This window comes from Trachurus japonicus, chromosome 13, assembly GCF_045865225.1.
Source record: "Trachurus japonicus isolate A0001 chromosome 13, Traja_1.0".
Lineage (NCBI taxonomy): Eukaryota > Metazoa > Chordata > Actinopteri > Carangiformes > Carangidae > Trachurus > Trachurus japonicus.
The window spans coordinates 3,597,645-3,622,260 of record NC_140919.1 but is presented as its reverse complement, the minus strand read 5'-3'; the positions used below and the strand labels follow the sequence as shown (position 1 = coordinate 3,622,260).

Genomic DNA, 24,616 nt, shown 5'->3' with positions numbered 1-24,616 from the left:
GTTACTGTGCAAGATACCTAGGAGGGTTACCTGTCAGAGAAATGCTTGCTGATGTTTTGTGAGAGTATAAAGAATAAGTTGTTGATACATTTGAGAAAGCTACAACCACAGTGTCTTTTATTTCTGTCAGATCCACAGTTTCTCAACCAGCCAGCCATCGCTGAGACAGTCCCCCAACAAGTCAGCTCCCAGTCTGTTCTCAGCCAGCCAGCCATCACTGAGACAGTCCCCCAACAAGTCAGCTCCCAGCCTGTTCTCAGCCAGCCAGCCATCACTGAGACAGTCCCCCAACAAGTCAGCTCCCAGCCTGTTCTCAGCCAGCCAGTTGGCTCCCCACAAGTCAGCCCTCCTTCTCTCCCACCTAAGAGTCGGTGGTTCCAGGGTGCCATTCCGAAGGGCCGCCACTCCGAACGTTTACTTTAATTTGTCGGAATGCCGACCCTTAATTATTTATGGGAAAAGGGTGCCATTACGAACCTGAAAGAAAGGGTGCCATTCCGAACCTGAAAAAATCTTGAATGGTTTACGGCACGGAGTATGCTTGCCTAATTGCGGTGGTAGCGTAGTGGTCAGAGCATCTGCTTTTGACGCGGTGGATCAGGGTTCGACTCCCGGGGGAGATACATATCAACTGCGATTTTATTGGCCTCTACCTAACCTTTTTACTAAACTTAACCAACTCCTTTCTACATTGCCTAAACCTAACCAAAGCACAGAGCAAGGACATTTATTTTCAGCAGGAGTGCCGCGGCTGCATCAGACCATGGATGTAATGCATCAGACTCGCACCTGGGTGAAACTTTGGAGGCGGAGGGGGAGGGGGAGGGGCCGGTCGGGCGCTGTCCCCGCGGCGCGTCGTGTCAAGCCGGGCAGGAAGTCAAACCACGAGAGAATCCGGTCAATTTTCAAAATAAAACACATTCGGAACGGCGGCCCCTCGGGAAGTTCGAAATGACGGACCTTCGGGAATTTTCGGACTGGCAGACCGTCGGAATGGCGGTCCTTCGGAATGGCGGTCGCCCCCCAGAGTCGGTCACAATCCGACACAGAGCCAACCAGCCTAGAGAAGAGAGATGGGAAGGTAAATGACAATGTACTGATCATTGTGGGTGTACATAAAATAGTACCCTGATCAACATTAATAGTGTATAAAATTGCAAGATGTTGTCGGTTGATCCTGTGAATGATCTACTTTTTCCTCTGGATGTAAACATGCTTTAAGAAATGATCACAGACCCTGGAGCCCAGATCAGCTGCAGAGGAGTCTTTGTTGACAGCTCCTTTTTAGCAGCAGTTAATGAAAGCAGTGTTTTTTCCCCCTATTTTTTAACACTGTAAAACTAGTTGTCACACGAAGGAGCAATACAGTAGTGGTCTCCTCTGTGTCTTTTCTTCTAGTGCCTCAGTGTCATGTATTACTGTCTCTGTCTTCAGCTGTCATTTTCACCGTCTTTCGCTGTCAGCCAGCGGAGGCAACCAACCCCGTGACGTCACTGACTGTCGAACAACAAGATGGCTGCACCCCATCTAAAAAAAAAGCAATTTTTAACTTTCTCCCAAATGCTTTAATGTGTTAGTTTGCCTGATTTTTAGCACAGTGGAAATCCGTTTAATGGTTTATGTTAAATTGGCTGGGTGCTTCATTTCAACTTTAAAGGAGAAAACCAACATTTGGGGAAATGATCTTGTCTAAAACCTTTCTAAACTAAGCTGACATACCATCATTGCATTTGGCACTTTTAAGGGAGAAAGCAAGCAGGTTCAATTTCAAATGAGCTATCTAGCTAATTAAAAGGTTTTGAACAAGCTACTTTCCCAAAATGTTGGTATTTGCCCTTAAAGGTGTACAGAAAAGAAAACTGAATTTGAGCCCACTCTGGGTCATAAAATTAGTGTAAAAACTCATCTATCAGACGATGGAGGCCAAACTTTGTGCAAAATTCTATTTTTTAGTAAATCCGGGATGAAAGTGTTGTATTTTGTTGTATTTTTTTTCCGCATTGGACAATGCAGGCGCACGGATTATACGTCAGCCTGTACACGATTCAAAAGCCACTGATATTGGATCTGTCATCCGTCATTCAAACGTCTAAACACGCACACACACGGAGCTTGGACTCGCTCCAAGTTTTGAATATCCTGCCCGCTCAATAACGACTAATCAAATCGGTTTACCTTACTCGGGTAAAGTCGTTTTGCTGCTCGTGACAACTCGGCGCGACAAACGGGACAAACGGCCATTTCTGTACAGCTTTAAGGATCAAAATGACAACTGTAGCAGTAATGCATCTCTAATTATTATTGTTTCCAGATCAACATTGGTGCTGACATTTGGCTCAACGAGGACACATGGAGCAGGATAAATTGTGCTACCAAGGACTCCATATTCGTAAAAGAACTGGCTCTGGCAATTTGGGGGACCCCAAATTTAAAGGGACGGAGTGTTAGCGGAAAAGGGTGCCCCACCAAATCTGCCGAGGCCAAGCCCCCACTGACACCCGCAAAGTTGGGAATAATAAAAGGTAAGGTGAAGCACATTTTCATATATTTTAAGTCAGACCATTGAAGCGATATTCCGGCGTAAGTGTAAGCCATGGTCAAACACACCGTAACACCGAGTCAGACCCCCCCTCGAGAGATCAATTTACCCGACCGCTAGATTCTCGAGTTCCACCAACTTCAGAAAAGACCGCACTATCGCCACACACGGCCCTGTGCGGATCCACTGTCCAACCGCAAAACGCCACTTTTAGCCACAAATAATGCTCAGAACTGCACCAAACTTCATCAACAGTACATACAGGGTCCCTGTAACGCCGCATTATGTAATAATGACGCATTATGTAATAATGTAATAAATCTTCACGTCATTATGTAATAACGCCGCATTTTGTAATAATCTGCCGCATTTTGTAATAAAAATCTTGAACGCAATATGTAATAAACTTCGCCGCATTTTGTAATAAGTTGTTACATTTTGCATCACTTATTACATATTGCGGGTGTTACACTTTTTTATGAAAAAAATGTAATAATTTGGTGCATTATGTAATAAACCACCAAAATGGATGTCTTAATTAGAAAAAACATTAACAATAATACACGCTGCTCCTCCTCCCCGCTGAGCAGAGCGGTCTCCTCCGACAGCGGGTCCCACGCGGATGGTAACCGCTCCGCGTCTCTCCCTCCCCCCTTGCCCACCGACAATAATACGACCGGGTCATGTTCGTCTGTGGAGGGATGACATGGACCACGGTCCGACTGGAGCTCCAGGCCGGGTCCAGCTCTGCTCCAGCAGCGGCAGGGGCGGCTGGGATCACGGGTCCATGGCACTGGTTCGACCTCCCATTAGTTCGACCTCCCATTGGTTCGAACTCCCATTGGTCCGACAATCGGAGTAATGAGAGTTGGAACTAATGGGAGGTCCTCATTAGATCGAACTGGACTAGTTATTAGTCAAACTCTCCATTCTTACCGTTCACTATGCATTTATATCATTATTCATATAGGCTCCACCTGTCAATAAGACACACGTGGAAGAAGAGGTGCAGTTTATTGTGTTTCACCAACGAGGAGCTGTCATTATGCACGACTTTTACGCACTGCTGCGCGCTCATTAGTGTCCGTAATTAAACCTTGACACTCATATCAAATCAAACTTACATTACAGACAGGTGGATTGGGTTCTCTGTCTCTCTCTCCCACTCCGAACAGACAGACGGACGCAATCAGAAAGGAAACGGAGGCTGCGCATTGATCCTTTTTTCCTTTCTGGGATCAAACGGATCATGTGCATAATTAACTGCAAAACAAGCACTTCATATTAATAACATATAACGCTCATTATGCTTCCAGCCTGTCTAGCCTCTACCTGGTGTTTTTACTAAACTTAACCAACTCCTTTCTTCATTGCCTGAACCTAACCAAAGCCAAATTTACTTTTTTTTTTCTCTCTCTCTCAGTCTGCTGCCAGCAGCAGCAGCGGCTGCAGCAGGCTCGCGCCCGTGAAGTGAGCTCAAGCCGGCCAGGTTCAGCCGTGCTCGAGCGGAGGGGGGGGGGGGGGTGTATTTCTTTTACTCTGTACTCTGGGAGGGGGGGCTTTGATTATCAGTTTACACATCTTGATCAGCATTTATGATGGTTGTGTGCGATCTGACATGATCTGGCTCTCTGACTGAATATGGTGATATTCTGGGCCGCGCGTGTATGTGTGTGATGTGCGTAGAGAGAGAGAGAGAGAGAGAGAGAGAGAGAGAGAGAGAGAAAGCTGCATGCTCCTATCAATGGAAGAGCTTGTCACAAAGTAGCGATGACAGTTCGAACTAACGGGACCACCCACTGGTTCGACCTCCTATTGGTCCGACTTGTGGTTGATTTTGTCGGAGTAACGGGAGGTCGAACCAATGGGAGGTCGGACCAATTGGGTAGTTCCCGGGATGACCGCCCCCGGAGCCGCAGCTGGGGCGAGCTGGGGGGGGTCGAGCTGTGGGATTTCATCGGGCTGATGATGCTGGAAGTGATTTTGCCTCTGATTTTCACCAGATTTAACATTTTATCAAAATTTGCCCAGCTGATCCATTTACATTACTACTGAAAAATTATCATCATCTGCAAGCAGCAGCTGTAAAACGAGAACCAGTCCCAGAAGCTCCAGGCCCGGAGAACCAGAGAGGGGGCCCTGCCAGAGCGCTCCCCAGGAATGGTGCATCGCCGCCTGGGTAAAATACGTGAGGGAGAGGGCTGGATGATTTGACGCTTTTTTCAAAACTCCGATCTAAAATATCAGATTATACCACTTTCCCTTGGTCGATTGAGGTCCAGTAAAAAGTATGATGGTCTTTTAACTCTCCTCTCCATGTGTGTATTATGATGTCATGTTTTTTTTATAATAATTTTTTTTATTTTACATACTCATCGCTCATTATTAATAATACTGCACAACTGAAAGTGCTCTGCAGCGATTTGTTTATTCATCTTAACAGAGCGCGAGCGAGATTTAACACACACATTCACACAGGCGACACACACATACGGGCTACACATGATACACATACCCACACACACACACACACACACACACACACACACACACACACACACACACACACACACATCTGAGGGGCCGAGGCGCCTGCCGAGCGGCACGGAGAAAAGCGCATCTGGTGGCGTGCCCCTCAGGGAGCACTGGTCAGTGGGATAGATAGATTTGACCGTCCTACTGGTTTTAGAAATGAATTCATATTTATGATTCATGCATGCTGGTATGCTTAAAGTCAGTGTTATTCTGATGGTCCTAATGTCTTTTTTTTCTAATTAAGACATCCATTTTGGTGGTTTATTACATAATGCACCAAATTATTACATTTTTTTCATAAAAAAGTGTAACACCCGCAATATGTAATAAGTGATGTAAAATGTAACAACTTATTACAAAATGCGGCAAAGTTTATTACATATTGCGTTCAAGATTTTTATTTAAAAATGCGGCAGATTATTACAAAATGCGGCGTTATTACATAATGACGTGAAGATTTATTACATTATTACATAATGCGTCATTATTACATAATGCGGCGTTACAGTCCCAGCACGTAGTATGAGCCGTCAAACATCTGCTAGCTTTGCCTGTTTTCTTTAGCTGATACAACTCACCTACTTCTCCTCCTGGAGCCGCTTGTTGGTGGGGAAGCCCTGACGAGTCGATCACCGAGTGCGGCGGAGTTAAAGAAAACAGGCAAAGCTAGTAGATGTTTGACGGCTCGTACTACGTGCTGGGACCCTGTATGGACTATTGATGAAGTTTGGTGCAGTTCTGAGCATTATTTGTGGCTAAAAGCGGCGTTTTGCGGTTGGACAGTGGATCCGTACAGCGCCGTGTGTGGCGATAGTGCGGTCTTTTCTGAAGTTGGTGGAAATCTAGCGGTCGGGTAAATTGATCTCTCGAGGGGGGGTCTGACTCGGTGTTACGGTGTGTTTGACCATGGCTTACACTTACGCTGGAACATCGCTTTAATAAGCTGTAGGCAATTTTCTAAATATTTCCCGACCTGAATATGAATTCTTAAATGAAATAAATGAATCCCTCTTCTCTTATCAATCCTTTTTCATTGTTTTGAAACTCAAATGAATGTAAGGCAAACATTTAATTCGAGTCATGGTCTGATACACTTTTATTTTTAATCAAGAGTGCTTCCGGAGGCGCCTGGATACATTTCATTTGGAGCCTGCGGAGAGAGACAAGAGATGGAGACAAGTTGGACATTATTTAACAGAAAAAAATCATGGACATCAACAGGAAGGACAAAAAAACAAAGAAATTAATTAATTTTTTTATTTTATTTTATTTATTTTTTTGATTTAGGCCTTGTCTTCTTAGTTAAACTCTATTGTTCTGTTGGTTAAGCTCTATTGTTCTGTTGGTTAAGCTCTATTGTTCTGTTGGTTAAGCTCTATTGTTCTGTTTTGGTTAATAAATTGTTTTGAATTAATCTTTCTCATCTTGCTGATTATTTACTATAACTGTATTTTATACATTCTTAACTTTAAAGGGATAGTCCACCCAAAATTCAAATTTTCCTCATTATTATGAGTGACAGTTGAATTTTATTTTTTATTATTTGAATTGCAGTAACCTACTTTGTGACCAATATCAGCCCGACCAGCCAATACCAGCCTGACCAGCTAAGACCAGCTTGACCAACCAAGACCAGCCCAGCCAGCTAAGACCAGCCAAGACCAGCCTGAACAGCTAAGACCAGCTTGACCAACCAAGACCAGCTAAAACCAGCTTGACCAACCAAGACCAGCCCAGCCAGCTAAGACCAGCTGACCAAAACCTAGCTAAGACCAGCCTGACCAGCTAAGACCATCTGACCAAAACCTAGCTAAAACCATCAAACCAGCTTGACCAGCTAAAACCAGCTAAAACCAGCTGACCAAAACCTAGCTAAAACCATCAACCATCAAACCAGCTAAAACCAGCTTGACCAGCTAAGACCAGCTGACCAAAACCTAGCTAAAACCATCAACCATCAAACCAGCTTGACCAGCTAAAACCAGCTTGACCAGCCTAAGCTGGTCTAAGCTGGTTTTTTCAGCAGGGACAGTATTTGTTTTTTTCATATATTTTTTTCTTTTGTCTGTGTGTTTCGTTTGAAGCATACTTTTCTCTTTGTCTTGTTTGTTTGTCTTTTTTCTGTGTTCCTTTCTTCAAAAGCTTTACTTTTCTCATGAACTTTGATCTTTGGTTTTTGGCCATTTTAGTCAGTTTTTGGGAGGTGTCAGGTGAGACAGGTGGAGCGGTGTCAGTTGGGAGATGATGTAATCTGATATGATGCTCTTGTATCACAGCTGAAGTTATGTCTTGGGACGTGAGAGAAGTGACACTGGACTGGCTTGGTGATTGTGGTTCAGTTTCCATGTCAGTGCACAGTTCATAGAGCATGTCATCAGACAGGTCACTGACAGCACTTGCACATGGCTCACTGTGAACGGCATCATCTGAGAGGGTGGTGGTTACAACAGGACTGTGAGTTGTGATCAGGATGGCTTCATTGCGGTGGACTGGGTTCAGGCTGTGAAACTCCACAGGCTTCAACTCATACTCACAGGACAGGGACGTTTCTAACTTCTCATGACACAATTTGATCCTTTCAATCATGTCACAGAGACGTGTGAACGTCATCATGACAGCAGAACCAGTTACAGGGGAAATCAGGGATACAGGCAAACCGTCTTCTGTTCTACCGTGTGGGTCAAAGAAACCATACCTGCCGGATCTGGTTCTGAACACTGCGATGCACAAGCCTCTCATGAACAGCAATGCATACTGCACTTCTGAAAGCAGACAGCTCAGTCCAGCCACTAAGTCAAGAAAGTAATCAACACATCCACGTCCAGGGTCTCCTAATGTGCCAAACCGTGACAGATGATTCATGTTTGCATAATACACATCCCTGCGTGCACTTACTAGATCGGGCACCTCGTCTGCAGTCAAATGAATATAGTTAGGGAAACTTGCCCTGGCCTCACTGTACAACACATTTCCTTTGTCCAAAATGCAGTCGAGGTCTGCTGTTCTGATGTTTTCATTCTCATAAAGAAAGGCTAGAAATGTCATAGAGTTACATGTACATTGACTGTTCCTGTATTTACCGTATTTATAATGGGACTGGCTGTAGGACGCACGTACTCTTATCTCAGTGGGCTCATCTTCCTCGTTAGCATGAGAAGCTGTGGCTACATATGAAGCAGCTCTTTGTCGTCTTGTCTTTAGGGCATAAGCATAGGAAACCTGTGCTGCACCTGAAACATCGTGTTTACTTTGAGGATTTACTTTATTAGCACCAGAACACATTGCTTTACATGGAGCATCACTGTGACATTTCCCTTCTACTTCAGCATAGGAAACCTTGGACGCAGGTGACCCCTCATGTTGACCCTCTCTGTTGCACAGATGGACGCATCTCACACTCGCTGCTCTGAGGATCAGGACTGTCAGCATGGACACTTGTTTCTGCATCATGAGATTCCTTCTGCTTCTGCCACCGGAGTTTTTGAGCTTGACACCTTGAGTTCTTTCTTGGCATTGTTATGATTTGTTTCAAAACCACAAATACCACTCAGATCAGATACAGATTCTATATTAATGCTACACTGTTAGACTTTTCACTGTAAATTTACAGTATTATACTGGCAGCAGCTTCACCAGCATAATACTGTAAAATTACAGCAATTTGCTGTATCTTATAATTACAGCAAAATACTGTAATTCAAATACTGTAAATTTACAGTATTATACTGGCGAAGCTGCTGCCAGTATAATACTGTAAATTTACAGTATTTTAATATACAGTGATATCCTGTATTTAATGATGATTACAGAATATTACTGTAATAGGCTACTACTACTACTACTACTACTACTACTACTAATGATAATAATAATAATAATAATAATAATAATAATAACAATAATAATAATAATAATAATAATAATAAAGAAATGACAGCAAGACAGTATTCATTTTTCAATTCAAATATTTATTGCAATAAAAATGTATTTCAGTTACAGTGCACAATTTGTATTTGTGAGGCAGGAACATCAAATTGTTTTAATAATCCCGTAATATAGGGAAGTGAACAGTGTAAGTGTAGGCCTGGGGAGCTAAATCTGGTCTCAAAATAATGTTGATGTTGGCCCAGGCATACATCAGTAGCATCAGGAAGTGAACAGTATGCAACATTTTTTCTAAACATCTGAAATTCCAATAGTTTGGAAATGAAAATACATGGTTTCAGTCACTGTAAACACAGTATTAACAGATAACAGATAACAGATAATAATCTAACAGATAAAACTTCACAAGTTCATCACTCACACCTTTAGACAAACATTTTTGTATTACAAGATTTGTCAAATTTGATGCTTAAGTATGCAAATGAGGCAATATCTCATTTAAGGTGTACAGAAACGGCTGTTTATCCTGTTTGTCGTGCTGAGTTTTAACGAGCGGTCGCACAAATTTACCCAAATGAGGAAAACGAATCTGATTGGTGCTTATCGAGTGCCCGGGATATTCAAAGTTTTGGAGGAGACCGTGCTCGTTGTGTGTGTCAGACGTTTGATAGACGGATAACGGATCCAATATCAGTGGCTGATGGAACGTGTAGTCATCTATGTATAATCCATGTGCCCGCATTATCCAATGAGAAAATAAATTACAACACTTTCATCCCAGATTTACTGGAAAATAGAATTTAGTGCAAAGTTTGGCCTACATCGATAGATGAGTTATTACAGTGATTTAATGACCCAGAGTGGAATCAAATTCATTTTTTAGCTGTACACCTCAATACGTGATAATTTGCATACATTTCCAGAACAGAACATCTGAACAATGGTTAACGTTATTTTCATTTTTTTATTTTGTTGACATTAGTCTGAAGTTTTCAAGGAGGGGATGTTGGATTTCTCTTTCTATCACTTTGTAAATTAGAAAATATGGTCACCAGCCCAGTCACACAGTGTGTGTGTGTGTGTGTGTGTGTGTGTGTGAGGGGGGGGGGGGGGGGGGATCAAACAAAGTCCCACTTAAAGTCACTCATCTTTTTGATGAGTGTGCTGACATGTGGATTTATGGATGTTTGCTTCTTGCGCACCAACTTGCCGCTCTTTTTGCTCACTGCCATGTCACTGCTTGCTCTCGTCCCCCTCTCCGGATTTATGTCAATGCAGCTTCTGAAAAACAATAAAGAGAAACAAATATATTGTCATTTTTCTACTTGTGGTGCAATACATACAACAGTCTCCAGCTGCAATGAAGCACGCACACAAGCTGACTAGCTCAACAGGGGCATGGGTTTGTGATTCCTGATTGGACGGAGGGCCGGTGTGCAATCCAAAAATAAAATCATTAGTCCAGTAAAGAGCATGTTCAGTACAATGTAGTGAAGCAGAATGTTGGACCATGTTGAAAAGGAGTAATGGCCATAACAATATTATTAGAAACTGTAATTAAGTTGGGAGGTTGCTGTGTTACCTCTGAATGAATTCCAAAGTGCACGCTGCTTCTTCTTGGTAGTGGAGGTTGAAATTATAGTAGGACGAGAAGAGCACAGCGAGCCCCAGCAAGAAGGATGTGCCCTCACATAGGACCTCTTTTTCTATGCTGAGCATCCATCTCAGGTTTGTCTGAGTCATTGGACCTAAGAAAAAGATAACAAGTTAGAAACAAGTAACAGAAATCACAAAAATAATAAATGAATGGGGACAGGACTACTGCTGGGGACTATTGCTCTGAAATCCCCCCACTCTGAAACACTGTTGTTCAGAACCCTTCCCACTCCGAAACTTAACCAGGCATGAGAGCCTGCTGCAGCCGCACCAGAGAGAGAGAGAGAGTCCATCCACCTGTAACAGCCGGGACGGATTGCGCCCATCGGAATAGCGAAGTCAATAGAAAGTGGGTGAAAGTGCACCATGAATGAAAGTCTACTTTTGGAACGGTGGGGTTTCGGAAAGTAGGGGTATAATCAGAATTAATCTTTATGTAAATCTCAAGTTATTTGAAAAAAAAATAACCTCATATGAGTTAAAGAATCTAATTTTGGTTTGTGAAAATGAAAAATGCACTTAAATATTCAATTGGCAATGGCTCTGTTTGTTGTATAGAGCTCAATTACTTAAGAGGTAAATTGCAAGTAATAATAGCATCCTGTTAAACTACATCTTTCTTTTTTTAACTTACATGTTTAAACTTTACTTAAAAAATGTGCGTAGCAAACTAGAGGTATATCTGTCAATATTTTATTCACATTCAAAATCAGATACTGTACTTACCAGCCACAATCAAACGTGGCGTGTCAGGCAGTTTGACAGTCAGCTGCACTATGGCTGGTGTGGCAGCCACCTTAAAAAACACAAAAGCACAAAAACAAAATGAATTATTAGACCTTGAAGATACAACGAATGAATGGTGGGAAACATTAGAACAATGGAAAATACCTTGTGTAAAGAAAGAAGAAAATAAATGTGTAACTATAATATTAACACTAATAATAATAATAATCTTACATCAGTTTGGATGATAAGGGCATCCAAAGGCTCCTTGAAGTGTGCCATTAGAACCTGAAGGATGTTTGGAACAGTCACACCACAGTCAGTCTTGAGGAGAACACCCGTTACATCATCATTTGTTTGATTTTGTCTAAAGAACTCCATGATGTTTCTTCCATGCTCTTCAACAAAAGCCTCAATCTTTCGGACAATTGAAACATCGGTCAGCACTTCAAAATGAGTGCACATGCTCCTTGGAAAAAACAAATATGGCCATTTCTGCTTCACATCTTCCAAAGCTGGTGCAGGATTCGCATTTATCATTTGGCGCTGCAAGTAATATGTTGCTTCCATAAGTTTTAACACTTCTGCTCTTTCCATTCCTGAAGAACCTTCGCGGGAAAAGAGCTCCATCAGTTTTTGTCTCTTATCTTCAAGAGATGCTTCTGTCTCTTCAGGTGGGAGTTCAGGTTGCCACTTTGTGCATCCATAGGTGTCTACAGGTCCTCGTTGTGATTTAGATCCATTAACATCCTTTGATATCCTGCGACGACGAGCAAGTGTGTTGTTTCTGTTTAAATGTTCTATGCGTGTCTTCATTTGACACAGAAGAGATTCATAACCTGCACCCACAGTTGTTCTTCCATCATCCAATGTATCCATAAATGACAGGGGATACTGTTGTACTATGTCCCTGGCAATAATGAGACATTGGGCTCTGGTTGGGTTGACTTCAATTTTTCGGATGTCATCGACAAGTGTCCGGATCATCTGTCTTCTATCTGCCGGTAAAGGCCTTTTTCCATTTTGGATACATTCGTTGATACTAGTGGGCATTTTGTTCCAGTTTATTTTAAAAGTGTTAGGCCAAGTTGCAGCCAAGGGTGATGCTGGAGGACAACAGGGTGAGGGACTGCTGTGCCTGGGCTCTGGAAGGGACACAGGCTCTAGAATGGGAGACATATTACATCATGGATCAATATCTTGTAACATCTGTCACTCTCATTGTTGCAGAACGACTTTTCACTTTTACTCTGCCTATGAAAAGTATTCACCCCCCCTTGGATGTATTCTCCTTTAATTGTTTTTGTAAATGGTCAATTTTTTTATTTAACAAGAATTAACAAAAAATGTGTCATTTAATTTATTTTAAAAAAGCATCCAAGGGGGGTGAATACTTTTTATGAGCAGTGTAACTAAATAATAGTAATCTAATCCGTATATACAGTATGTGTATGCACTGCTTTTTAGGCTCTGAAACCTTAATACCTTTACGTTTCCAGGCATCCATAAGTTTTCTGCACTGAATGGGCCTGATGAATTCTTCAATGTCTTGCTCCCTTACATATTGCAGGTCCTCCTCTGCCTCTACTCCTTGCTGTGCCAACTTCTCCACCATACGACCCAGTGACTCGAGCGGGATACTGGGAAGTACTGAGAGGATGCTCTCCCTGATCAGATCACTAGGTTCCAGCATCCTACAGAAATGGAAAGGAGTGGTGGAGTGAGATGACAGACAAGCCAAGCATATCATACTCTGGCAGAGGATAGTAGTCCAGTAGACTAGTATGATCAGTGCAGACATAGCATGTACTTTCTGTGAGACAATAAACCCCCTGATCAACAAGACGGACAGATTGGCATTTTTCTGTGACAAAGTAGACAGCAGTGGCATTGTGAATTAAAATTAACTTAATCCTGCCAAAGACAAGTCCCTCATCATTTTTCTCCAGGACAACACACATGTTCTTCTTGTAGACTGTGCCTTTAACATTTACTTCATGTGCTGCAACAGTAGTGGTTGGCGGAAAACTAAAAGAGGCAACTGAGTCTTTTATCTTGTCACTGTAGTCCTCTACAAAAAAGTCTGTGCCTCTTTCAATGGCAACACATGGTGGGAGGATAGAACCCGCACAAAGGTAGGCTTGCAGAAGCTGATGCCTTTCAGAAAGGGTGGAACAGAGGTTCTTGAAGTTATGCAGTTTGCGAGCACATTGTTTAAAGTATGTATGTTTGCTCTCGAAGCGTAGAGTCCACAAACGTATAAGAGGCCCAAAGCGAATGGTTAGGTCAGCATAATGGGACAAATAATGGTGTTTTGGTTTCAGTGGCTGATCTGGAAAACTTTCCTTTCTGCTTTGTAGGTATTCTTCAATCAAAACTTTCATATATGCTATTTGACCTGTTGTTATCTTTGGCGCACAAATCAGCTCAACTATTTGTCTGAGCTGCAGCACCAGTTGCCAGACATCATTGTCCATTGGATTGTGAATCTTGTCCCCAATCAAGACTGGCAGAACTCTGAGTAGACACCAATTTTGCACTGCATGCCCACTTAGCTTCTCTTTTTCAGGATTTACATCACTTGGTTTGTTGTTAGCATCGCTGCCATGGTAACGGAAGTGATTTATGCGGCAATTTAGCTCTGCATAACTGAACTCCTTTTGCTTTGTGATAATATGTCTGATATACAGGGCCAAATCACATGACACCACACCTTCAAACAGATCGTGACCTAAACATGGAGGAAGGCCAGGTTGGCATACGTGGAAGTAGGAAAGATCATTGAATTTTGAATTGAATTTGATGCCTGCAGATAAGTTTAAGCCTGATGTACTCAACTGCTGCACATGTTCATTGTAGGATTCAGCTGTCCTGATGGAGGCTTTTGCCAAGATAGAGGAAGTGAAAGTTTCACGATCAATAGAACAGAACCTACAGAAGTGAGTGCTCCTGCTGAAGTTCTCAGTGAAACCACCAATACTATGTGACCCTAAGTTGTCCCCAGCGATGCCACACAATGTGCCTCTGTACACCTGTCCATCAGACATGGCCAAACCATTGTCCTCTAGATCTTTCAGATCTTGTATGAGAGAGGCAAAGACTTTGTCAAGGCCAAAGTATTTAAAATCTTGCTCTCGACATAATAATGCAAGCTGCATTTGATCTACACTTGACCTGTTGTGTGGTGCCACATTTGCCAGGGAAAAATACACAGCAAGAACTTTATGCTTCTTCTTGCCAGATCCCAGAGGATTTGCCACTTCAAAGGCATCCTGATACAAGATTAAGCCCAAGGACTTTGGATCAGATTGAAACAAAGCGTTTTCTGCAACATTGCAACCATCCCATATATCTTCCAGTGTGTCTGTTGGTTGAGTTGGGGAATTCATCTGCTGCTCATGGGCATACAATTGTTGCCTGACTGATTCACACTGAAAGAGTGACTTGAGTGTCTCTGCAATGGGTACATATTGGGCAAAGCACTCCTTTCCTGACTCATTCTGTCCAAGATGTATTGGAACTGGTTCAATGTATCTGAACTGACTTTTAAAAAATGATTTTCTTTTCTTATCAGTTTTTAATGTACCCGTATTGCATGCTCGGAAAAGATCCTCTGATTTTAGGACATCCAAAATGTTATTTATATCACCCTCAGATATATTCAGAGTCATCAACTTTTCTTTGAGCTTGTGAAATAAATGAGACTGGCTGACATCATGCACGTCCTGTAAATCCTCAATAATGGTCTGGATTACTGAGGATGGGAGTAACAGTTTTGCCTGCAGTTTAAGGTAAAATAAAGCCAAACTGTTTAAGAATAGAGATTCATCAGCACACTCAGGAAAAACATCTGATTGCCCCTCCTCTCTATCAACATCTTCCAGAACACTCTCTTGTGCATGGTTGTTCTCTGCTTGTTCACCTGAACACCCTGCCTGCATAACTTCTCCACTGTCTGAGGAGCTTGAAATGTCTCTCACAGTGGAGTGTTTGTGACTTCTTGATACATGGGATGAAAATGTTGATACCACAAGGAATGTTTTATCACAGTTTCTAAATGGACAAGAGACTGTCCTGCCCTCTCTAATGTGGCCCTTTAAGTGAGACAGCAAACTGGAAATACTATCACAACTGGTAGTGCAAAAATCCACATGACAGGACATTATTCCATTTACAGTGCATTGGCCTGAAAAGCCACTTTGATCCGATGCCCTTCGGTCTTTAGTTGGGTGATCTCTGTACACATGTGCTTTGAAAACATTTATTTTTTGGAATATACGTTTGCAGTCAGGTATAGCACATTTGAAAGTCAAGTTTCTGACATTTTTATGAACTTTCATATGCCTCACAAAGGCAAATTTTGTTTCACAGTTGTGATTACACAGTTCACAGCGAAACATTTTGCCAAATTAAATGAACACCAAGATTTAAATTTGCTAATTTGTCTTTAAAAAAAAAAGATAAAAGGATAATTATTGTGATTTCCTTTCCTTTTTAAAAAAAATTTAATTATGAGACCAATAAAACTCAGTGTTTCCCAGCGTTGGTTAAGTTACTTAAAACTTGTGTCTGTGAAGACTGACGGCAGGTCTCTGCTCCGTGGAGCCCGGTCGGGACCGGAGACAGAGACCTGCAGGTCCGACAGCACAGCAGGAGAACAGCAGGTGAGGAAGATAAGATGAGAACTATGAACGATTACCGTAGTCGTGAGTGTACAAACAAAGGGAGGGACTTCGAAATAAAAGTCTCCCTCAATAAAGGCAACCAAGGCCCCGGCTCTCGATGAGAGAGGGACGGACGGTCACCGTCTCGTTAACGGGACATGTATAGACTACGAATAAATGAACGTGTGTGGGGAAAAATAAAGTACAGGCTATAGGCCACCTAATCTTTACAACAGTTTGGCAAAATAACAGTAAATTTAGCAATGTTCTAAAAATGAGGGAAAGAGACTCGTTTTGCCAATGCAGAAAACAGCCAGGACAAATGCCTGGACTAAACGTACATTTTTCTGGCCACTCGAACTCACGGACACGGCGAGGAGATGACGGACGTCTGCCTTGCAGAATGGACACAGGCTCTAGAATGAGAAAAATGTTGCATCAGTACATGGATTATCCGTTAGCCTACTCTTAACAACGTTTTTTCTCATCACGGCGATTTCACCAACATAAACAGATATATTTTTAAACGGCTAAAAATGTGGAGTAATAATAATACCGTAATAATTAAAAAGAAAAATCCTGTTCAGTGTAGCACCGTTCTATTGTTAGGTCAGCTGCAACTTGTGGCAGAAGCCAGAGGACCCACGTGCAGAAACCGGTGGAGAAAAAAAAAGTCAAAGTCAAGGACTAAATAAAAAAAATGTCACTGTCTCTCTCACGAGCAGTGCTGTCATTCAAATTTCAGCACTGACACAGCGGACAGCGCGCCTGCATGAAATGCATGCTCCGGAGGCGATCTTTTTTCAGTTAGTTTTGCCTCTTCACAGAGATTTTTCTGTGGAGATTTTTTCTATTTTTTAAACGAGTACGAAAAATACCTGCAGGCTATTCGTGCTAACGTTAGCTACTCCAGGCATAAGTTAGACCAGTTCTGCCAGTAAAATCGTGTTGTTTAAACAGGGTTACACAATGCTATGCTCTATAATTTCAGCTAAGCTTGAATGAAAATTGAGCTAGCTAACTGAAAATGAAAAGATTCAACAACTTTGTCCAAACACGGTTCTAAATGACAGAAAATTCAACTGGAAAAAAAATCCAAACCTTCTCCTAAGTCCGGAAAAAAATATAAATTTATGTGAACTTACTCAGTGGACAGCTCCAGACATCAGAGGTGAGCAGGTAGCCTTCCTGTGACTGCTCACACACAAGCTGCAAAAAAACTGTTACTGTTGATTTTCAAATTTATTTTTCCCACACTTTTCACCTTCCCACAATGCTCTGCTGTTTACAGTAATCCTGTAAAAAAAAAAGCCTTCTCTTAAAGTGCTGTAATCACATTTTTTTCTCCCAGATTACATTGCAGTTTACAGTATGATACTGTATAACAGTTTTACAGTAAAATACTGCTCAGATTTTACTGTAAATTTACAGAAAAGGGTTACAGTGTATCTATAAAGAAAGACCTATTATTTATTTATCACAAATATGTCTTGAACGTCAAGCTTGTCAGTATGTTATCAGAGAAAAGATTAAATGTCTCTTAAATTATTCTATTACACCAGACGAACTGGGTTTCCACAAGTATCAGTAAATTCAAATCTATGGGAAAATGTATTCAATGTACAACTATGGGAGGACTTACAAATATGATGTTTAAATAATTAAACTTGTACTGTAAATAGTATCAGAGTTAAAGGCAAACGTGTAAGCCAAAATATTAAAACTTTTTTTTTTTTTTTTATCTATCTTTTTGTCAAAAGCACTTTGGCAGGATAATCACAAATCACTAACCCTGCAATGTCTGTTAGATTGACAACCTTCTCTCTCTATCAGAGAGGACAGACTATACAGATTGCAATAATTAATAGCTTTAAGTATCAGTATCCAGTATCAGTTGTTGTTCTCACTGATCCTTGTCTGTTTTTTGACTTACCAATGGAAAATAAATTAATGCTGTGGCTATGATTTATTGTGTTCTTGAAACTTTGATTATGATTTAAGTTTAAATCACTTAGACAAAGTGTGTGATGACACGCAGATGTTGCTGCAGTTCAGCCACGGGTTGCTTCAAGGGTGTGTCTGCAAAGCAGGGACAGCTCCTCCAAATGAATCCAGGTCCTCTGTACAAGTGTCTTCTTTTATTCAAGTATCAACAGGTTAAATAACACTTCAGTTACTGAAACACAAGTAGTACACAAATGTGATATTTGCAGTCAAACCTGAGCACAAACCTGTAGATGTCCAAAATGAGTGAGCAGGAACAGACTTAAGACTGGATACAGTGCTCTTTAACTGTTTTTCAGTACAGTCCAATTTTCTTTTCTTTCTTTGTGTAAATGTATCAAGAAGTAAGTATTAACTTTATGCAAGCACCGTATTTCAAAAGTCAATATTCAATACTCAATTGTTTATGTATTTGGAGATCAAGATTATTTGCACTGATCTCAATATTTTGGGAGAAGTCAAATTATCTTCAACCCTGTGAGTGGAAATGTTCTGTACAAATCAAAATCAATCTGATATTTCTATCCTTAACAATCCAGTTTCAATAACTTTGTTAAAGTAGTCCAAATAGAATAATTGATGCTGCCAAACTAGGAAAAAAAATTGATAAAGTAATCAATGAATGATGAGGAGAGAGAGACAGGACAGACAGAGCGTGAGAGTGGAGAGATCCTCTCAGATGTCGTAAAATAGCAAGAAAGAGGGGGATAGAAAGAGGCGTATAATGGAGAGGTGATGAACCACAGGAGAGGTGGTGGACAACAGGACCTGTAAGAAAAAAAAAGAAAACATTTTTACTATATTACATTAGACAAAGTTTAAACATCCCTCTCCTCTCACTTTTGTTTTATTCAAACTGAAAATTGTATTGGCAACTATGATTAATTTGATCGTGTCTATTCATCATCTTTGTCCCTGTGGCTGCCAATAAAAATTTAAATGAAAATAAAAAAAGACAAAATTTTAAAGGGATAGTTCAACATTTTACCAAATTGGCCCATTGCCATAATCCCTATAGTCATAGCAGTAGGTTCGTTACCTTTAATTGTCGGTGCAAGTTATTTTTAGAACGGCGGAGCAGAGCCATGAGCTGCTCAGAGCTACGCTACAGAGGAGGCTCATTATGGGATTTCTTGGTTTCCCTCATCAAACTCATCAAATACACAATCCAACAACTCAACAACACTCTGGTGGACAAGTTGTGAGCTGCACATTCACCACGCTATGAGATAATAATTTTGTATGTATTTCCCTCTAAAACAACTCTGTCTGGTAACGTTCTGTTATTATCTCATAGCGTGGTGAATGTGCAGCTCACAACTTGTCCACGAGATCATTTTGGAGTTGTCAGTCTCTTTAAGTTTGTGTGTGTGTGTGTGTGTGTGTGTGTGTTAGAGGATGACATTTGTCGGGAATTCCCGCGGGTCACGTGATTCCCGCGGGATGGGAGTCAAATTTTTATTAATCACGTGATTGGGACGGGACGGGAATAAAAATCACCGGGAGCGGGCAGGAGCGGGAACGCCATTAATAGATGATGATTTTCAGCCGTGTTAAACAACCAAAAGGACAGACGCGTCCATTTTTGTAGTCATCTTTCAGTGAGCGAAAACTATTTTGACTTGCGTCAGCAAGTCAAAAGAACTACACATCCCATAGTGCTTTTGACTTCCGGCCGGGCCGGCCACCACCGGAAGTTACGTGCGCGGGAGACAGAACAACAACAACAATGGAGGGAGGTGGAAGCGATGAAGTCGGGAAGCGTGACTTACAAAACAAAGTGAGGAATAATGATCCGTCGGTGAGACTCAGGGAACTTATTGGGAAGTCGCAAATATTAAATGGATTCATGAGAGTTCAACGTGACGGGGCCAACACCGTGTATGCTTCTTGTAAATCCTGCGCAGTACTCGTCAAATATTCATGTGAGTCGGGAACGAGTGGTCTGAAGAGGCACACATGTAAGGCGAAGTCCGAGAACCAGTCAAAAATTACTTCGTTTGTCAAAAGAAAATTGCCTGTTGGTGTGAAGACCCGCATCACAAACACAATTGTGGGGATGTGCAGCCAGGACTTAAGACCGTTTGCCATGGTGGAGGGACAAGGCTTTAAGAGTGTTGCCCAGGAGCTGCTGGACATTGGTTCCAGATATGGAGGCACAATTCTGGCGGAGGACCTGCTACCGTCAGCTCGTACTGTCTCTCACCATGTTGAAGAGGAGTATGACAGAATAAAAACACTCGTTGTCGAAGAGCTAAAACAGGTACGTTATGTTGCACAATTTTGTAATGTAAATGTAAATATGTTTTTTATCCTTTCCTTCCTCTCCTCCTGCTCTGTCTTCCTCTCCTCTGTTTCCCTCTCCTGTCTTCCTCTGATTTCTCCCTCCCCTCTTCCTCTCCTCTGTCTTCATCTCCTGTCTTCTTCTCCTCTCCTCTGTATCCCTCTCCAGTCTTAATTATCCTCTCCTCCGTTTTCCCTCTCCAGTCTTCCTCTCCTGTCTTCATCTCCTCTGTTTTCTTCTCTTGTCTTCTTCTTCCTCTCGTCTATGTCCCACTCCTCTGTTTCATCTCCTCTCTTCTCCTCTGCTCCTCCACTACTTCCTGCTCTGCTCTTCGTCTCCTCTCCTTACATCTCTATAAAAAAAGTGACATAAACATAAACACAACATAAAATGTTAAAGTTTTCATACTAGAATTCTGACATTAATACATGAATTCATAAATCAATTCATATTTACCATTGGCTGACTCCAAATGCCATGCGCCTTGCTTTCCTTGTTTTTTTTCTTTCCTTCCTCCGCTTCACCACCGTGACACACCCCCTCTCTCTCTTCTCTGTCACCGCCGGTAAAGTTAGCCTGCCGCTCCGCTCCACCATGACACCCTCTCTCTTCTCTGTCACCTGTAGCCTCACTCTGCCGCTCCGCTCCATCGTTACACTGACACACCCTCTCTCTCTCCTCATCCGTAGCCTGACTCCTGACACCTGACTGCTGCTTGACCTCCCTCCTCTCTGTTTCTGTCAAAGATAACATGTTTTGTCAGGCTTTTGCACAAGCTAGGCTAATTAACGTTCGTCAGTTAGGTTACGTTACCAGGTTGGCCGCACTACTTACCTTGCTCTATTTTACTTGTCCCAGCTTCACCGTCACTACATTTTTTTAAATATTTGTTTAGAGCATTTCTCAACCCTTTGTTTTCCTCTTCTCTTTTTCTCTTTTCTTTTCTTTTCTGGGCACCGGACTTGTGCTGACCAGACATTTTGAGTGTAGGCCTTCTGCGCTGATCAGAGCGGCGTCCCTAGCAACGGTGTATTTTACTTAGCAACGATCTGTTAAACAGGAATAACAGACTGTTAAATGCAAAATCAAGATGTAAATAAATATCAGAAATATCAATAAATTATCGGAATACGATATTCAATAGAGCCATGTAATAAAAAAAGCTTTATCCACTATTTTTGTGAGATTTGATGTAACAATTTAATGAGGGCCCAGTTGTGGGCCCCCCCTCTTTCCTGGGCCCGGGACAGCAGACCCGTTTGTCCCCCCCTATCGGCGGGCCTGGGAAGGACTGTCTAGTTTTTGTTTTTTTGTATTTGTTATTGTGTCTTGTAATCCCATATGGGATGGGCCACAGTGTGGCATGACACGAAAATAAAACATTCATTCATTGTAAATAATATGCACGTTGCTCTCATGCAGTATGAATAAAAATATAGTTAATCTTTAATTAGGCCTACCATATATTACTAACACTGTCTTATTTCTTTTAAATAGCTTTATCTGAACTTGGTCATCTGTTTTTAAATGAGGTATTTTTGTGGTCTCATAATTAATGTAGCCTCCTTAATTCATTTTAGTGCCATAACCATGCCATAACAACTGACCTGTGGACAGAGGAGAGGACAAACACGCATTACATAACCATAACACACCATTACATAAAAAACTGGGAGATGGTAAACAGGATCCTGGCCACAAGAGAGATGGTGGGGGTTAAATCCGGGGACCACATCAGGTCTACAGTGGAAGAAGTTCTTCAGGTATCTCTCTATTTTGGTATTGTGTTCATGTGTTAAGCAAAGCATACTGTATGTGTAACACTGTATGTATTGTCCTAATTGCTATTTATTTTTTATTAAGTGCTCTGATTAAGTGAAATTAGTGCTCTGACTTAAAGTGAAATTAAATTATTGTTAATCATTATGATGTTTTAATGTAATGATTATCTTTTGATCTTTTCTTTGACCTAACATAGGAATTTGGTATCCAGAGCATGGACAATGTATTTGTCACGGACAATGGCTCAAACGTAGTGGCAGCATTCAAAGATTATGTCCGACTTTCCTGTGCCGGCCATAACTTAAACTTGGTCCTCAAATATGTATTTGACCACTTGGAGGAGGACAACCCACTGCACAGCGGAGTCATCAAGCTGTTAAAGGACTGCAAGACGCTTGTGTCACACTTTAAAAAAGCAGGGTACGATAAGATGACACAAAATCCTGTCATGTCTGGCCTGCCTGTCTGACAGCTGTTTAAAATACATTTTAAGTATAAGTGAAATCAGCAATAAAAAATGAGCTGCTGCAATTTACAGCTTAATTTCAGCAATTCTATATTCTTTTTTATTGAATCATTATTTCGGAAAGTGGTATTTGTAATCACTTATGTTTCTTGTGCACTGTTTCTATTTAATGTATTTCAGATTACAAAAGGAGCTGGACCAGACACTGAAGCAAGCAATAGAGACAAGGTGGAATTCCAGACTTCTAATGCTTCAATCTATAAACAACGCTCTGAAGTCTGGTAAGCTACACAAGATCCTTCTTCACCGAAGAGAGCTCCGCTTACTCAACAACATACATTCCGAACTTCTGGAGGACCTCATCCAACTCCTGCAACCTTTTGATGAGGCTACGAGGCACCTCTCCACTGACAAGACACCTACCCTTCACCTCGTCCTCCCGTCCAAGGCAACCCTCTTGAGGGGGCTGTTGATCCAGGATGAGGACAGTGCGGTTATAAAAGAGGTAATATATAAATTTGTGCAGTGCTGACTTTTACTGTAGTTGGAGGTAATTCAAGTAGCAGGTATTAACAGGAGCTTGGTCCCATCCAATAACATTGCTTAATCCATTATAACCAGGAAAGCATCTTAAAAATCATAATAAACTGCACGATACCTGTCTTCCTGAGAATGTCTATGCCCTGCAATAATGATGTTGCATATATCATTATGACACCATTGCATTTGATTTCACCCCACCCCTAGCTGAAAGGAAAGTTAGGCCAGGCAGTGGAGCTGAAATTCAAAATCCACCTGTATCATAAGGTAGCCACAGCTCTCTCTCCTTGCCTGAGGAGTTTCCTGAGGAAAACTCTCAACCCAGAGGAGTATGAGGAGGTAATCAACACCCTGGCAGCACTCATGACGACAGGGCCAGAAGAGAGAGTCAGAGTTCGTGAGGAGGAGGAAGAGGGTGAATAGCGCTAGCACTAGCAAAGCAGCACTCACTGAACATTCTTAACATAATTACAAAATGTTTTTCTTTCACTCGCTCTCTCTCACACACACACACACTCACTCACTCGCTCACTCGGCATTGTTCTATAAAAATCTGTCTTTTTTTCCCTTCAGGTACACCACCAGAGGCAGGGCCAGCAGGGACCACAGAGGTTCCTCACATTCACAACTTCTTTTCCAGTTGTGTTGAAGAGGAGAGGCAGGATAGTGGTGGTGAAGAAGAGATGGCATCGGGCCGACAGTTGGTGCTACAGTACATGCTACAGAACAACCCTAAGATGACCCGCGGTCAGTCTCTACTCGGTGTCTGGCAGGAGATGTCAGGTGGGCTAGTGCCAGTTGCCAAGAAGCTGCTGGCAATCCCAGCAACTAGTACTCCCTCTGAACGTTCTTTCAGTGTTGCTGGGAGACTGATTGAGGAGAGGCGTACCTCCCTTGATCCAGACAATGTGAATGCACTTTTGTTCCTACATAGCAACATTAAGGCGAGACACCCCAGGTGAATAGGGTAAAAAATTTAACTAACAGCTATTGCCATGAAACTTTCTATGTTTATTACTTACATTGAGACAATAATTTTTTGTATTACATGTTTTGTTAAATATTGTGTTTAAATATGGAAATGAGACATTATCTAGTTAAATATGCGTGAATTTGCGCACATTTCCAGACCCGAAATCTGAAGATTGGATAAAGCTACTTTCAAAATTCTTATTTTATTTTGTTGACATATTAAAGCTAAAAGTTTTTACAGAGGGGATTTTGGATATCTCTTTTTATCACTCTGTAAATCAGAAAATACTGTAACCAGCCCAAAAAAATCAAATTTCGCCCTGTTTTTAGGTATAAATTGTTGTATAAATCAGGTTGTGAATGATATATCAACAATCCCCGCTGTAAAAACCTTCAGAATATAGACAGGAATACAACTGGAAGGTTTGGTGTCTGTAAGTGCTGCTGAAGTGGAGATTTTGGGTTCAGAGTATAAGAAAAAACTCATTTTGAGAAAACGGCCTTTAAAGATTCTATTGCAAAATTCCACAAATTGTTACTGGAAACAAGAGTGTCTGGCCATT

General features: G+C 41.6%; 1 protein-coding gene and 1 long non-coding RNA gene across 2 annotated transcripts in view; both read right to left on the bottom strand.

The window, feature by feature from the left end:
- Positions 1-1,835: 1,835 nt before the first annotated feature.
- The window catches only part of LOC146975275 (uncharacterized), a 68,750-nt gene continuing 45,969 nt past the window's right edge, over positions 1,836-24,616 (bottom strand). The window contains exon 2 of the long non-coding RNA XR_015037424.1: positions 1,836-2,089. This is a non-coding gene — a long non-coding RNA (uncharacterized LOC146975275). The remainder of the gene's footprint in view (positions 2,090-24,616) is intronic.
- Positions 10,078-12,266, bottom strand: LOC146975276 (sterile alpha motif domain-containing protein 3-like). Its single transcript, XM_085794589.1, has 4 exons — positions 11,576-12,266; positions 11,342-11,411; positions 10,542-10,707; positions 10,078-10,240 (listed from the first exon to the last, which is right to left on the bottom strand). Exons 1-4 carry the CDS (start codon positions 12,218-12,220, stop codon positions 10,078-10,080), a joined length of 1,044 nt encoding a protein of 347 aa, XP_085650715.1. The 5' UTR covers positions 12,221-12,266.